The 14,262-nt window shown below is 36.8% G+C and overlaps 1 protein-coding gene across 1 annotated transcript in view; it reads right to left on the minus strand.

Moving 5' to 3' along the window:
* The window catches only part of gstcd (glutathione S-transferase, C-terminal domain containing), a 43,163-nt gene that overhangs the window by 26,308 nt on the left and 2,593 nt on the right, over positions 1 to 14,262 (minus strand). Inside the window, exons 4-5 of the mRNA XM_055041353.1 lie at positions 11,945 to 12,211; positions 6,038 to 6,131 (exon numbers count right to left, since the gene is read on the minus strand). Coding sequence (XP_054897328.1) covers positions 6,038 to 6,131; positions 11,945 to 12,211 — 361 coding nt within the window. The remainder of the gene's footprint in view (positions 1 to 6,037; positions 6,132 to 11,944; positions 12,212 to 14,262) is intronic.

The raw sequence follows: 14,262 nt of genomic DNA on the forward strand, positions 1-14,262 counted from the left end.
TCAAAAAGGCCCAAGAGCAAGATGTGTTGTGTTGAATGCGTTATCACCACAACAATGATTCAGTTGTGCAATATCAAAAATTAAGCTCTGCTCCTTTAATGCACTTGGTAGTGTTTAAGTATATAATTTCCATTTATGGATAGCTGAACTATTTGCATGAATGACTAGGATCATGTTGTCAAGTTTGTGACTGGTAAGCAAAAGACTCAACAGGAGACTAAAATAGATCCTTCTGTTTAAATTTTGACTTGGATTGAAATAAGTTCTTGTTTTAAAAGGTTTTAATTTTGGCTTGATCAAAAAATATAATGGTAAGAAAAATAAAATACTCTATAAATGAAACTCATGTTCTGTCTTACTTTTATTTGTAAATAAAGGCAAATAAACAGTTATGCTGCAGGGTCTTTGGTAATAACGGAAAAAAATATATACTCTTATCTTGCTTAGATATGTGTTGCAGTCAGGGCAATTACTCAAAACAAACTTACCAATTTAAATCCCAAAGTACTTGAATGGCTCCAAGACGAAAACATTTCAGAAATATTTGTGGAAATACCTTAAAAGAGCCATCCAGGCAAGATGATCGCACACCTTCAAACAAAAAATATGTTTTCTCAAAATTGACTACAAAGGGAATTTGAAACTGTGATTCACCCAAAGGAGTGTTGAGCTCCATCCCGAGGGTAGAATATATTTTTGGATGGAATTTTGCAACAGTAAAATATTGGGGGGAGGAAAAACTGCTTTTGCATAGAACATCAAAGGAAATGTAATAACTAGATAGTATTAAGAACTTTGCAACTGGTAGCTTGTGAAAATGTTAAATGACAGTAATAAACACAAACAGCTTCACACTGACAAAAACACTCAACACTCAGTTAGTTTATGATGTAAAATATGCATGACAATAATAAGTGTTCATTAATTACGAAGGTGACTTTGCTTGGCAGTAGACATCCACCAATCAATAGGTCTGAGATTAAAACTGGCCAATTTCTGCTTGGGTGGCTCACACTCTGATCTCAAATGCTCAAAAACATTTTTCTTTTTAACTGGATGTCACTTTTTTTTTTAGCCTAAGAAAGATCTGATGACAGTTATAGACAAGTACTTTTATATATAAATAGGAATAATATTTTGATTCTTTCTTTCAAGCTAGATTGAAATTTATCAAATATATTTTTAAGATTGTATGTATAAAAGTCATATGGGGGAAAAAAAACGGAATTAGTCTGTTTTGAATAAACAGGTCCAAAGAAAACCAAACAAATGGGCTAGTCACAAGAAACCTGATCTGTGTATATCCACTTAACAATCATTGAGCTGCTGAGATTTTCATTTATAGCTCAATGACATTCACACACTGAAAAAAAAAAAAGATTTAATTTAGCAATTTCCTGTAGGCAGAGATGCCTCTTGAGTAATTAATTATGACTGTTGTAAAATGTAATAAATAAATAAAAAAATTATAATCTCCCCCAAAAAAGGGAAAAAAAGAAAACTTCATTTAAAACTGTCAGATGGTGAGGCAAATTCTCTTCTTGCTCTATATCCCCACAGCAGGGCCTCAGCAGAGGTTATTGAGCAAAGCAAAAACTATGGAGCTAAATGAATATTCATGCCATGGCATTTACAAGAAGCTTATTATGCAGATGGCTTGAGGCTTTGAATTTAAATAGGCACAACTCAAATACTATCGCAAATGGTGCAACTCTGCTGTAACCCCAAGGGGATCGAGATGTGTTTGAACTTGAATTGCACTAATAAAGTGCCAATTATCCTTCTAATTGGGAGTAACAAAGCTGGCTGCCTGTTGTGCCCGGTCCCATGTTTACTGGATATCTTTGAATCTCCAATCTATCGGCTGTAATGAGTTCAGCTAATTGGGAATGAGAGAAGTGATTTGGGAGTCACAGCCAGCTGTTTGGTGCTGTAAACCTGAAGGGAATAAATAACTGTCAAATGTCTGTTCACTGGAGAGATATCATCAGAACAAAACAAAAAAAGATGAGAAGATAAATATGTATAAGTGTCAAATATGACCTTAACCTTTGGGTTTAACTACAGATTGACCGCTTCATATGAAACCCATGCAAAAAAAAAACCAAAAACACTTGCACACTTGGAAATTACTGTGATTTAAATTTTGGATGTAGCTTTGATCAGCAAAACAGATGATGTTACAATGCTGAACCTCAAACATGAGCGTGTCAAAATTAGTTTTGCTTCTGTTGAGCATCACTGACATCATATAGCCAGACAGACTTGCAATTAGAGACTAGAGTTTATGTGTTACTCGAATAACATCCGGAAACAGCTCCTATAAAGAAAAAGAAACTTAGACACCAGTTTGGCCTGTGAAAATTAGCCAATTCTAGAATGTGCTGTTAATTTGCAAAACTCTAGAAAAACATGGTAATCAGTTCAAACCTTAATTATCTAGAGCAGGGGTGTCAAACTCTATTCCTCAAGGACCACTGTCCTGCAATTTTTAGATGTGCCACAGGTACAAAACACTGGAATGAAATGGCTTAATTACCTCCTTCTTGTGTAGATCAGTTCTCCAGAGCATTGCCAATGACCTAATTATTGCATTCAGGTGTGGTGCAGCAGAGGCACATCTAAAAGTTGCAGGCCAGTGGCCCTACAGGACTAGAGTTTCACACATGTGATATAGAGCATGAGTGTCAAACACATTTTCATTTTGGGGCACACCAAATGAAAAAAAGTCCACAGACCTACTCATTAACAAACTGCTAAAGTAATAATTAGCTGGCCCTGCATTCAATGAGTATCTCCTAAGATAAAAGAATATTGAATATCTTTTCACATTGATGTAATGTTGTACTTTACATTACAAAAACAGCTTTGATTGGATGGATAAAATATTTAGGTTGTATTTATGTGGTTCTCCAGGGAATATTCATACTTTAGAATCTTTTAAATACAGAATTTAATTTAAAAAATAATCACAAAATCTATGCTTAATTCAAAACAGAAATTGTACAAAGATGTTTTATGGAGATCTCCATCTCCAGAAACTAAGGTTTCTTTATCAAAGAAATGGAAACCCATCCATTCATACCAAAATAACCCTGAAGGACATTATACCTGCATGTCTCAGGCATGACAGCTATGCGATTCCCTCACTTGCACTCCTTTTTCACGCCTCATTGTCTCCTTCACCTTTCTTTCCCCGCTCCGTTTCCCTGATAACTCTAGTAGCTCCTCCTGCTCTCACTCTTATCTCCATCTCCTGCTGTCACACAATCCATCATCCCATTCCATTCCACTTGATGTTTAGCTCCCACACTCTCTGCATTAAATAAAATGCTGGAGACAAAAAGTCGGCTGCTTTATATAATGACACCGCGGTGTGAAATGCTTCTCATCTGTTTTGTAAAGAAGCCTGTCATAGGACAAAAATCCTTTGGATTTAGATGCTTAATTTTTAATTTTGTTAAAATAAAAATGAGCTGGAACCACTCTCATTCTAGATTTATAAAAGTAGAACTTAAAGCACAGAAACATTGAAATCCAAGATTTAAAAACTTGTGTAGATGAAGGTGTGTGTATGAGCTGACCTCCTAAGCATGCAATCAAATGATGCAGAAGCTTGGCAATCACCCACTTATTCAAGTCATTTGTGCGGCACAAGGGAAACATATATATATATATATATACATATATATATATATATATATATATATATATATATATATATATATATATATATATATATATATATATATATATGAGGCCATGCAATCACAGCCATATAGTTACTTAAAAAATAAGTCATATTTTTAAAATCAGAAGCTTTAGCAATAGTACCACAAAATATTGCAATAAAAATTTACGTTTTTATCGCCCAGTGACCCGAAATTAAACTAGCAGGTCTCCAGTATGTCTGAAAAAGGCTTTTAATCTTAAAAAAAAAAACTTAATCATTATCAGTTTCATTTGTGAGGTTTGTTCACACGAACGAGGAGTATGACTCGAGTTCCAAAATGCTCCCAACAAAACACACATAACCACACTGTGTTTTACAGAAGAGTAAGACTAGACTGAGTTTGTGCAAATATACATACAATTCCTCACTAAAAGGTCATCGGTGAAATTATCACAACATATGTTTTCCTGCTGTATACTTGCTGATATGTCTGCCCTACTCTGCCCTGCCATGTTATATTAAGCATTCGCTACCGTCATCAGTAGACAGTCTCTTCTACTTCTGTTCTTGGCTGAGCAATTTACATCTGCCCACATACTAGCAGACAGAAATGCTTTCATATCCATCATAAAATCATGGACATATCTGGAGAAGAGGAAGCTCTTGTACATTAATTTAGATGCATTATTGAAGAAAAGAAAGGTCATAGCCCACATACAGATAGCCAAGAAAAATGGGAATTTTTCTGGCAAAGTTGAGTGACACAGCACTAAAGCAGGGGGTCTGTCTGCTGGTTGTCATAATACTGTAGGAAGGGTTATCAATAGCACAATTTATTGCACAGTGGGTACAAAAGTTGGGCAGCAACTACGTCATTCGCAATCATTTTTTTTTCTTTCAGAACAGTTCTTACATCATTCAGAGTGTTTAGAAGTGAGTGGACTTGCTGTTAGATTTCTGAAGTTTTTAGGCTTTGGTTTTAGAAAAAAATTAGAAACACATTTTAATCACAAATAGGAAGAGGTTACCAACACAAGGAATAATTAATTTAACTTAAGGGACTTGAAGTGTATCATTTTATTTGACATAATCCTTTGGTGCAGATTATATTGATGGGCTGGTCCAAATGATTTTCCACTTGGACCCACTTCCTTTGAGGATGTCTCCAGCTGGCACTCATTGAGAGCGTCTGTAATCAGAACTGTGATGATAGTAATAATAATAATAATAATAATAATAGTAATGGAGGAAGTGGGTTGTGGTCTAAGAAAGAAATTCAAATGATTCAGAGCGTCTGTAATCAGAACTGTGACGATGATAATAACAATAATAATAATAATGGAGAAAGTGGGATGCAGTCTAAGAAAGAAATTCAAACGATTGAGAGCGTCTGTAATCTGAACTGTGATGATAATTTTGTGATGATGCATCATTTTGGGAACATCATGTTCCTTCATGTTCCTTCAAAATTAAACCTCTGCAAACTTTACCTTGAGTTTTTGCCAAATAATCTTTGTTTTCCTACATGGATTGCCAAGAATTTTGGCCCAGACTTTCATGATTCCAAAACAGATATAGCCCATTCACACTGATTGCACAAACTCTTTCTGCCAACATTTTATCTAAGGTCATTTTTTTGTACATTGACTACAGAAAATGTAGTCAATATAATAATAAAATAACTTATACAGTAAGAAAATAACTTTAAGAGGCTGCAGTTAGTGTCAGAATACCTATTGTAGCTGCATAACATTACTTTATTGCCTTCATCTTTTTCTGACTAGGAACAGAAAGTAACCATGAAAACAATCTCCCAAAAATATAAACATAAAACAAAAGTAGTCTTGGAAAAAATTCAAAATAACTCAAAGGGAAAGAATTAAAAGCATTACTATTATTTCTAAGCAATTTAATTTACCATAAGTATAAACACATTAACCACATTATTACTAAAGTCTTTTTTGTTTTCTTTCACAGACAATTAGATAGAATTACTGAGAAAAAAATCCCATATAAATATTTATCAACAAGTTAATGCTGCTAAACTAGAGATGTACACATCACAGTGTAATGGCTGAGTTACAGTACCTGGTTTTCGTAAAGCTCTGATTTACAAAATTCAGTAACTATAGGATAACAGAAAAGAACAAAAGATCATCTTTTGGAAGCATGGGCTCATTTACATGAGTATCTCTTTGTGAAAACAGCATCACTGTTGCCGTTTAAAAATTCAGAATATTAACATAAGCAGAGAGGGACACTAAAGACTGTGAAACTAAAAGAGCAGTGAAAAGAGTTTCAGGGGAGAGAACAGCAGAGAGAAATCAGATGGAGCACAGCACAAAGGCCAAAATTTAACATTACCTTCAGTGGGGTTGATAGCTGCTGGTAATCTATCCCACGGGAGAGTCCAAGCAGGGCAAGGATGAGGAGAGAAGACTGCCTCGATGCCATTTTCCTGAGAGAAACAGAAATAACGACAAGTAAAAAGCTCTGTTAAGAAGCTGCATAAACTGCATGTGAATAAAAATGATCCCAAAAGCCAAAAAAACAGTTAAATATAACAATTTACTTGATTTTATGTATATAGTTGCTTTTGCTTAATAGCTCAGCATAAATGGGTGTAGAATGAACCTATTTGTATAGGTTCATTCAGCCATGTTTTCGGCTGAATAATTAAATAATTGAGCTCTTTGTCGTTTATCTACCGTAATTAATTGAGTTTCACCTGTATTGATTAACTGAATGAGCTGATAATAACCAAGTTGGAGCACAGGTTAGAGCATTTCTATCGAAGAAGCAGAAGTCTGGACCATTCATGTGTGTTGACATGATGCAAGAAGAGAAGCTCCAACAGCGATTTTAGAACAACTGCTGCTGTCCATCAATCTCCACCAGATGTAAGGCCATGCCCAACAATGTGCAGTTCATCTTTCTGCAGCAAGAGATTGCAGACAAGTGGAAAATATTTAATGCTGTGGCCAATTTCCCAGGAGTGGGCATACCAAGTTCAAGCCAAGGGCAGACTGTGCAGTGTTCCAACAAAATGCAAAAAATAAAAGAATAAATACAATCTACATTGCAGATTCCATGGCAATTCATCAGTGTTTCAAATTCCCATCTTGGGATTCCTAAGAAAGAGATTTGTCTTTCTTAAGTTGTGTCTGCATGAACTAAAAAGAAGGCACAGAGGGAAACTATTTCCAGGGGCTGGGCACACCATGGAGCTCTCTGTATACGAAAGTATGCAAAATTGAAATGTGAGGTCATCTGTCCAGCTGCTACAGCTTCATTTAATTATTGTCTTTTAGCAAGACAATAATTCCAAACACAGCAGTAATTTTTTAAGAGAATGACTGACAAAAGAAATGAGTGTGCACAAATGAGTCTCTGCAAAACTCTTTGTAAAAAGAAGGGTGGACCTAAATTGTTGTGCAACAAACATTGAAAAATATTATAACTGCTGATTTCAAGTTACTGTTGCTAAAGTTTGCTCTCCCACCTGATGCAGCGCAGATATTAATTGGTGTTTTAATGGCTCTACCACCTAATGCAGCACAGATATTAGTTGGTATTTTAATGGCCCTGCGTTTGTCAGTTCTTGTTGAAATTTAATTAGAATTTGTAAAACATGCTGCTGTTCATCCGAGGATGCAGTCACCAAATTTCAAGAGCTGCTGAAATAGACTTTATATACCTCTTTGAACTTAACTACAATAATAATCATAACTGCAACATATGCTGAGTAAATAAGACCGCTCCTATCCATGCATAAAAGCTGTCACTAAATATTGCAGAAGCAGCAATCACTGAATCAGCTAAAGATAATGAGTACCCCTTTTCACATCTTTCATGACTGGAAAAGAGAAAATAAATCTGGATAATGAGCTCAAATGTAACTCGAAGTTTTCTACAAGTACTTTTAGAAATTTGATAAAAGCAAAAACCCCTGACATGACAAGAAGCTTTTGAAGCATCATCAGAGAAATCTGGGCCAACACAGATTTGGCCCAGGATGACGGCATTAGCACAAAACAGCAGCTCCTGCAGTGCTGGTGGTGTCATTAAAGCAAAGTGGGCTTAAAGGACACCTGTGCGCTTACATGCTCTCAGGCTCAGCACACTGGTTCAACTCTAGGCAACAATTTTCTACATTATCCTTCCAGCTACTGTGCTGCTCCATTCCGTTGTCACAATTTATCTCCTTTGTGGGGTATATCTCAATACGGAATAAAAATGTATGGCATCAGTTTGTAGAAAGATTCTTTTGAGCAGGGATGAGAAATTATATTATGTAATATAAATTTCTTATATTAGCTCTCAATTTTCTTAATATGCAGTCAGAATTGTTACTTTTGTTTCTTTACTAACTTTAGTTCACTATAATTCTGTAGATTTATTTTGTTACTAGTAACAACAAATAGTCAGTGGTTGCAATGATAACAGTAAACGCAAACTCTTAAATGGATCATCTATACATATGACAGAACGTAACACTGATCTTCCTCAAAATGACCTAAATCCACATTTTCCTGTAAGACTGGAAAGCCTTTATGCTCAGTAGTAACATTCATACCTATACAGATGGCTCCAGCTGCCCAATAAGTCCTGAGGAAAGGTCAAGTCAAGACAAGGATCAAAGATTTGGGAATATCCTAGGAACTTTGAATTATTTACAGTTTAAAATTTTAATTCAGTTCCTGAACAAGCTGGAGCCATGTTCCAAAATAATCTTCCAATGGTCAAGCAGAGAAGCTTTGTGAGTAGCCAGCTGCACTCAAATATACTTCCAGGACTTATTCAAAAGAAAATTTTGCTCCCAAATAACTCCGTAAGGCAAAATTAAAAAAACAAAAAACAAAAAACTTTTAGCTGAAAGAATCATAGCTTTAAGGTTAACATTTCCACTGGAACACACTGCCTGTGTCTGAAATCCCTGTTTTTCCAACAGCTTCCCTATGAGACCAATTACTTCAAGAGAAAATCATGTATTTTTCTGTTTTTGTTTTTTAAGCAGCTGACTCCCTTTCTTTTTGCCAGAAATTCCTTTCTGGGTCATTCTTCCTCTCGGGTTTAAAGGCTGAGGTGAACCTTAATGGAAAGAGAATCATCTCAATACTGGGTCTGCATTCAGTGAAAAATGTACACCTCATTGCACTGACAGTTTGACTGACGGGCATCAGTTGATGTTAACTCATGTGAAAAAATTAGAAAGTGAGAGTTTATGAGCCATTTATCACGTAGATAACACACAGAAAGAGAGGGAGAGGAACGGTTGCCTCTGGTCAGCACCAACAGAACGATCGACTGTCAAACTCCTCTTTCCCACACAGCCAATGTACACACACACACACACACACACACACACACACATGCACACACACTCACACTGGCCAAAAAGCACAACAGCTGCACTCCAGACAAAATAGTGGCGACATGTAGCCATCTTTGTAATCCCTCTAAGCAGAGAAAGAATGGTGGCTATTGTGTTGGTACGTGCAGGCATTCCTCTAAGTTTTAATGTCTGACTTCAACACGGCATGAAAACTGTCATTTGTGCACATCTGGGCCTGACTGAAATTTCATCTACCGACGTGGCAAATATGAGACACATCCCATCCTGACCACCCAGCTCACTCTGTCTCATCCAAACTACAAAAACACCCGCCCCACCACCACCTACCCTCTTACTGCCCTCACCGTTCCTGCCACTCATAATCACATTCTTATAAAGCTCGAGCCAGCAGGAAATCACAGAAATATCTATGCAGGGAGAGGACAGGAAGAAAGACAGACTAACAGCTCACTGAGAAGGAGTTAGTGAGGTTGAGGGGAATATCTACATCTGAGAAGCTGCCTCTGCTTATCTTCTGCTGCAAAAGCTTGTTCAAATATGCGAAGGGTGACAACTTGGGTGATACAGAGCGAAGAAATCTAGAGATGCATCTGAATCCAAGTGTGTCATTAACACTTCTTGAAGGAAGTTTACAGCACTAGAAATAGGCTGGCTATACAAATGGAAATTTTTATTTTGGTTTCTAAATACTACATTTAAACCTGTCGCAATAAACAACAAATCAATTAATTGCATGATAATTGAAAATTATCTACCTCATTTTAATTTATCGGCTTCATCGTTTCTTCCTGCCTGTTTCTCTTTCTGTTGATGATATTGGATGAAAAAAGGCTCAACTCCCGTTGCCCTTTCCACTTATCCCTCCCTTCCCCATTTTCTAAGCGTAAGGGAGGAGTGAACTATTGCAGAGTACAGACTTCATGATCTGTACTCTATTGTTTGAATGTAGTTTTTATTTCCACTTTGGTTTCATATTGTGCTTAGTTTTTTTTTTTATTCAAGTGCATTTTTTATTAACAGAGGCTGAGAGACCATTTTATTTTTGTTTTTGGTTGCTTTGTTTATTTTGTTTACCAGTTAAGGTGTTAAGTGTTCTTTTGAAAATAAAGTGTATTTATTTTGGCAGATATGTCAGTACCATTACATCAGTTTAAAATGGTCATCAAACAATATTATCTTTTATCACAATAATTTCTGAGCCTATTAATTGCTCAGCAAAATTTGTAATTGTGACAGGCCTGACTATATCATTGAACATCTACATCTTATAAAAAAAAGAGAATTATCTAGAAATGCAACAATTGGTAAATATATTTTTTCTCACTCGGAAATGCATCAAAACTAGGAATTCCAACCAGTTTTTGTCAATAATCGACAACCAAGAGCATGCACCTTTTTCTAGATCAACAACAATCAGGTAAATGTTATTGAAATATATTTATTAACAAAAAACTGGGATATCACAATTTTTTTTTTCTTATTGTCAGCATTACTTCAACTGACAAGATCCACTGAGACTACTGAAACATCCATTTTAAAAAAGCACTCATTCAAACAATACCCGCATATTTTAATCTATTTTCTGTCCTTCCATCTTTATCAAAACTTGTTTTGTAAAAACTTCACATATTTTCATTCCTGGTAAAGATTAAAAAGTTGAAGTGTTTTTTGTTGGTTGAGACGGTGGGGAAAGATTGGCTTTGCAGCATGATCTACTACTATTTCACAAGGTCGGAGCACAAACAGAAAGTGATCTTTGACCTTTGCTGTCTTCTCTTAGCTCACCACACTGGACACTGAAATGGCACCATTGAATGAGTGTCTTTTGAACAGTCTCTCTGTTGATTTGCACCATATTCCAGCTTAAACACCTTTTTCAACTTGGTGTCACTTAGTAAAATCCTTCAGGTTATTATTCACAACGTCCTATTTTCAGAATTAATAAGATCAACGCCTGTCGAGCCATTAAGGGGTAAAAAAGCCCAGAGAATCATGTGTCCTCCATTATACTTAATCCTGGGTATGAGGTGGGTATGAGGTGGCTTCTCCACAGATTTATTATGTTTTCATGCCACCACCTGGGGAGTCTGTTGCTGAAAAACTCAATCTTCCCTTTCCAGGCATGCTTCCCTAATAATGGGTTGGGAGGCACCATCTACTAGTAGCTGGGAAACTTTGTGATCCCAAGATGCTTTTGCTGCAATTCTCTGAGAATGTTTAGTGATTTCTTACCTGCTTCCCCAACCTGTCCACTGTGCCTTTTGGGAAGAAAGACAGAGGTTTTCTTCCACCCTTGTTACCACAGGCTAAAAGAAATTGACCTCGGTGTCATTTTTATATCCCAGAAAAACAGAAAGTCATGAATTTCTGATTAGATGGTCCTGAAGCCTCTGATCCACTTAAAAAAATTAAGCATAAATCAAAAAATGCTTACTAACATTTAGTTGAAATGCATACATTATATATAAAAACACTTAACTACAAAATAAAAAATATATATTAAAAAATAATGGCTGGATTTTTTTCCCACAGAGATTATGCTGCTGCAGAAAAACTTTAATTTCTTTTAACACATTCTTATCATAGCTGACAAAAACTGTAAGTAGCAGATTAAATGTTAATTTTGTTACTGCTTCTGTTTTAAAAAGACATATTTTTTTACAACAGGAGTGGAAGGACACAAAGTCAGCAATCTATGACTGCCAGAGGCTTAAATATTAGTACTCCTTAAGGTGCAACAACTAACAGAATAAGCAGCCATGAATCTTCTGAGGCCATTAAACTACCACCCAACAAATCACATCTGTGTGCACTGAGGGGGAAATGGGGGTGGGGGGCAGTCTCTTAAATTTCCTGTCATGCATAAAAGCAAAGCATTTGGGAATCACAGAAGCAAAGGAAAGGTAATAATTTACCTTGAGTTTAGACATTGTGGGCCTTGGACCGCCGACAAAATGAAGGTTTGGTGTGACGCCCTGGTTCTCTGTAGGCAGCAGGTCATCAAGGTTCTCCTGTTGTGGTGGCCCAAAGAGGCTGGGTGATGGAACCTGGACTTTGGACAGAATTAACCCACAATCCTTGGCTGCTCGAAGGACCCCAGGAACTTCCTGAACGCGACCGTACCAGCGCAGGAGGCGGGGGAGATGCTGCAGAGTGCTTGGTGTGTGGGCTTGGAGTGAGCACTATTAAAGGGGAAAAGAAGGGGAGATATTGATTAAGTGAATTGACTGGTGTGTCATGTCTATCGAAGCGAGAGGTGAAGTTCCACAAAAAAGTCACTCATCACGTTTCTGTACAGACAAACACACTTGAGGGGCCGGCAGGAGAAGCATGAAAACAGAGTTGGCAGCTGGGGAGGCCAGGATGAAGACACAAACTGAGAGAGACATTATAACAGAAGCCGCATTTGACTGCGTGTGACAGAAAGATGACACGCAAAACAGAGGACGAGTGAGAAGGAGCCGCTGGGAGCCGTGTGCGGCATGGACAGAGTCGTTAAAAGGATACATGCTACGCTGAGTGTGAAACTGGAAACCAGTGGAGCGCAGCTGACTGCTAAAAGCCTGGATGTGAGGACTTCAGCTCGTTCCCACAGTGGACAGATAGTTAGAGACAGCTGACATGTGAAACAAAGGTTTAGACTCGCGTTTCTGCTTGACAGCACAATGTCCAAGATTAATAATTTACCCATCCTGTTTCAAAGCTGTGTGTCAAAATCTTAATAGTTGAACAAATAAATTCATTTAAACTCATTTTTGTATGTCAAAATTATAAATCAGAGGTTTAGCAGAAATCTAGACTGATTTTTTTTTTTTAAACCTACATCTAAAACATTACGCATCATAAACACTGAAAATCAACCAAACTGTAAATTTTCACTGTGAAACAAAGTGGTGGCATAATCATACTGTGGGAAAGCGGGCTTTTTTTCCCCATTCGAGACAAAGCCACCCCATTTCCCGGGGTGGAGGTTCAACTTTGATTAGATTCACTGTTCTAAATGTACAGCCAAAGTCAAGATGAGAGTAAATTCCTGTGTTAGAATGGTGCAGAGGTTTGACTTGGACACATTTATGCTAATAGTGACTAACTGAGGCTGGGAAAAGGATTTTATCTCTCGATGAGCAAGGATGGATGAGACGACATGCAGCTGTGATAGGTTAGTGTAATTCTAAAATGCTTTATTTTAGGAGGGCTGAACGCAAATGTAAGCAACACCTTTAAAACTTTTATTTAGATCTTTTTTCCAAAAAACACACACCCTTTTCTTTCCACTTCTCAGCTATGTGGCCCTGTGTTGCCATTTTATTTAAAATTCCAATAAAATATCTCTAAGTTTGTGTTTTACAAAGTGTGGAAAGTTTCACATGTAATATTTTGCACTTCACAATCTAACAATAAAAATCAGACCTTATTAAATAACTTGAGATTTTAATCAAAGCATTCTCATTTCACACAATCTGTGGAAAACATCTATTGCCAAACTGTTATTGATTATTGCAATGTTGATAACGAGCAGTAATTAATTGCTGACTATTTTTTTTTATTCCAAATGTTTGGGTTTTTTTCCCTTCATTTTTCTTCATCATAATTTGACCAGCATGCTTTGTGAGCTTTAGGATCTTAGTTTCTAAACCTATCAATCGAGTGTTCGCATCAAGTGCATTGAAACCCTGACCAGCCAAAAATATAGGCATAAAAAATGCTCATGCGTGGCAAAGAAAATACAATATGCTATCTAATATTGCATCCAAGTTACTCTTCATAATTGCAATATTGCACACAATAATACTGTGATTTGATATATTGTGCAGCTCCATCACATAGAAATTCCCCGAGTAAACCTGGTCAAAATTCTGCGCATGCCACTCAGGTCTATGGTAAAAAAAATAAATAAATCTTAGTTTCTGTTACTTTAAATGCAAATTGCAAAAAGAGATCATTTTGAGTAATGAATATTCAGCATTTATGAGCTTCAGCTCTTGAAGTTCTGATTGAGTTTGAAGTTTTGAAGCCAGCATAAGACCCTGCCATGATGATCTGTCAGAGAGAAACGCGCTCACAAATGAAATGCATGTCAGTCTGCTGCATTTCAATAGAATCCCTCCCATATAGTGTTATCAGTTTCTGCCAGGTGGCCCAGGACCACCTGTGAGAGCCAAAATGTGCCAGTTCTGATGCAGAGAGTCTCCTTGATTTGACTTTCTGCCTGAATGCGTCTGAAAGGAGACTG

This window comes from Poeciliopsis prolifica, unplaced genomic scaffold (assembly GCF_027474105.1).
Source record: "Poeciliopsis prolifica strain line A6 unplaced genomic scaffold, Auburn_PproV2 SCAFFOLD016, whole genome shotgun sequence".
Lineage (NCBI taxonomy): Eukaryota > Metazoa > Chordata > Actinopteri > Cyprinodontiformes > Poeciliidae > Poeciliopsis > Poeciliopsis prolifica.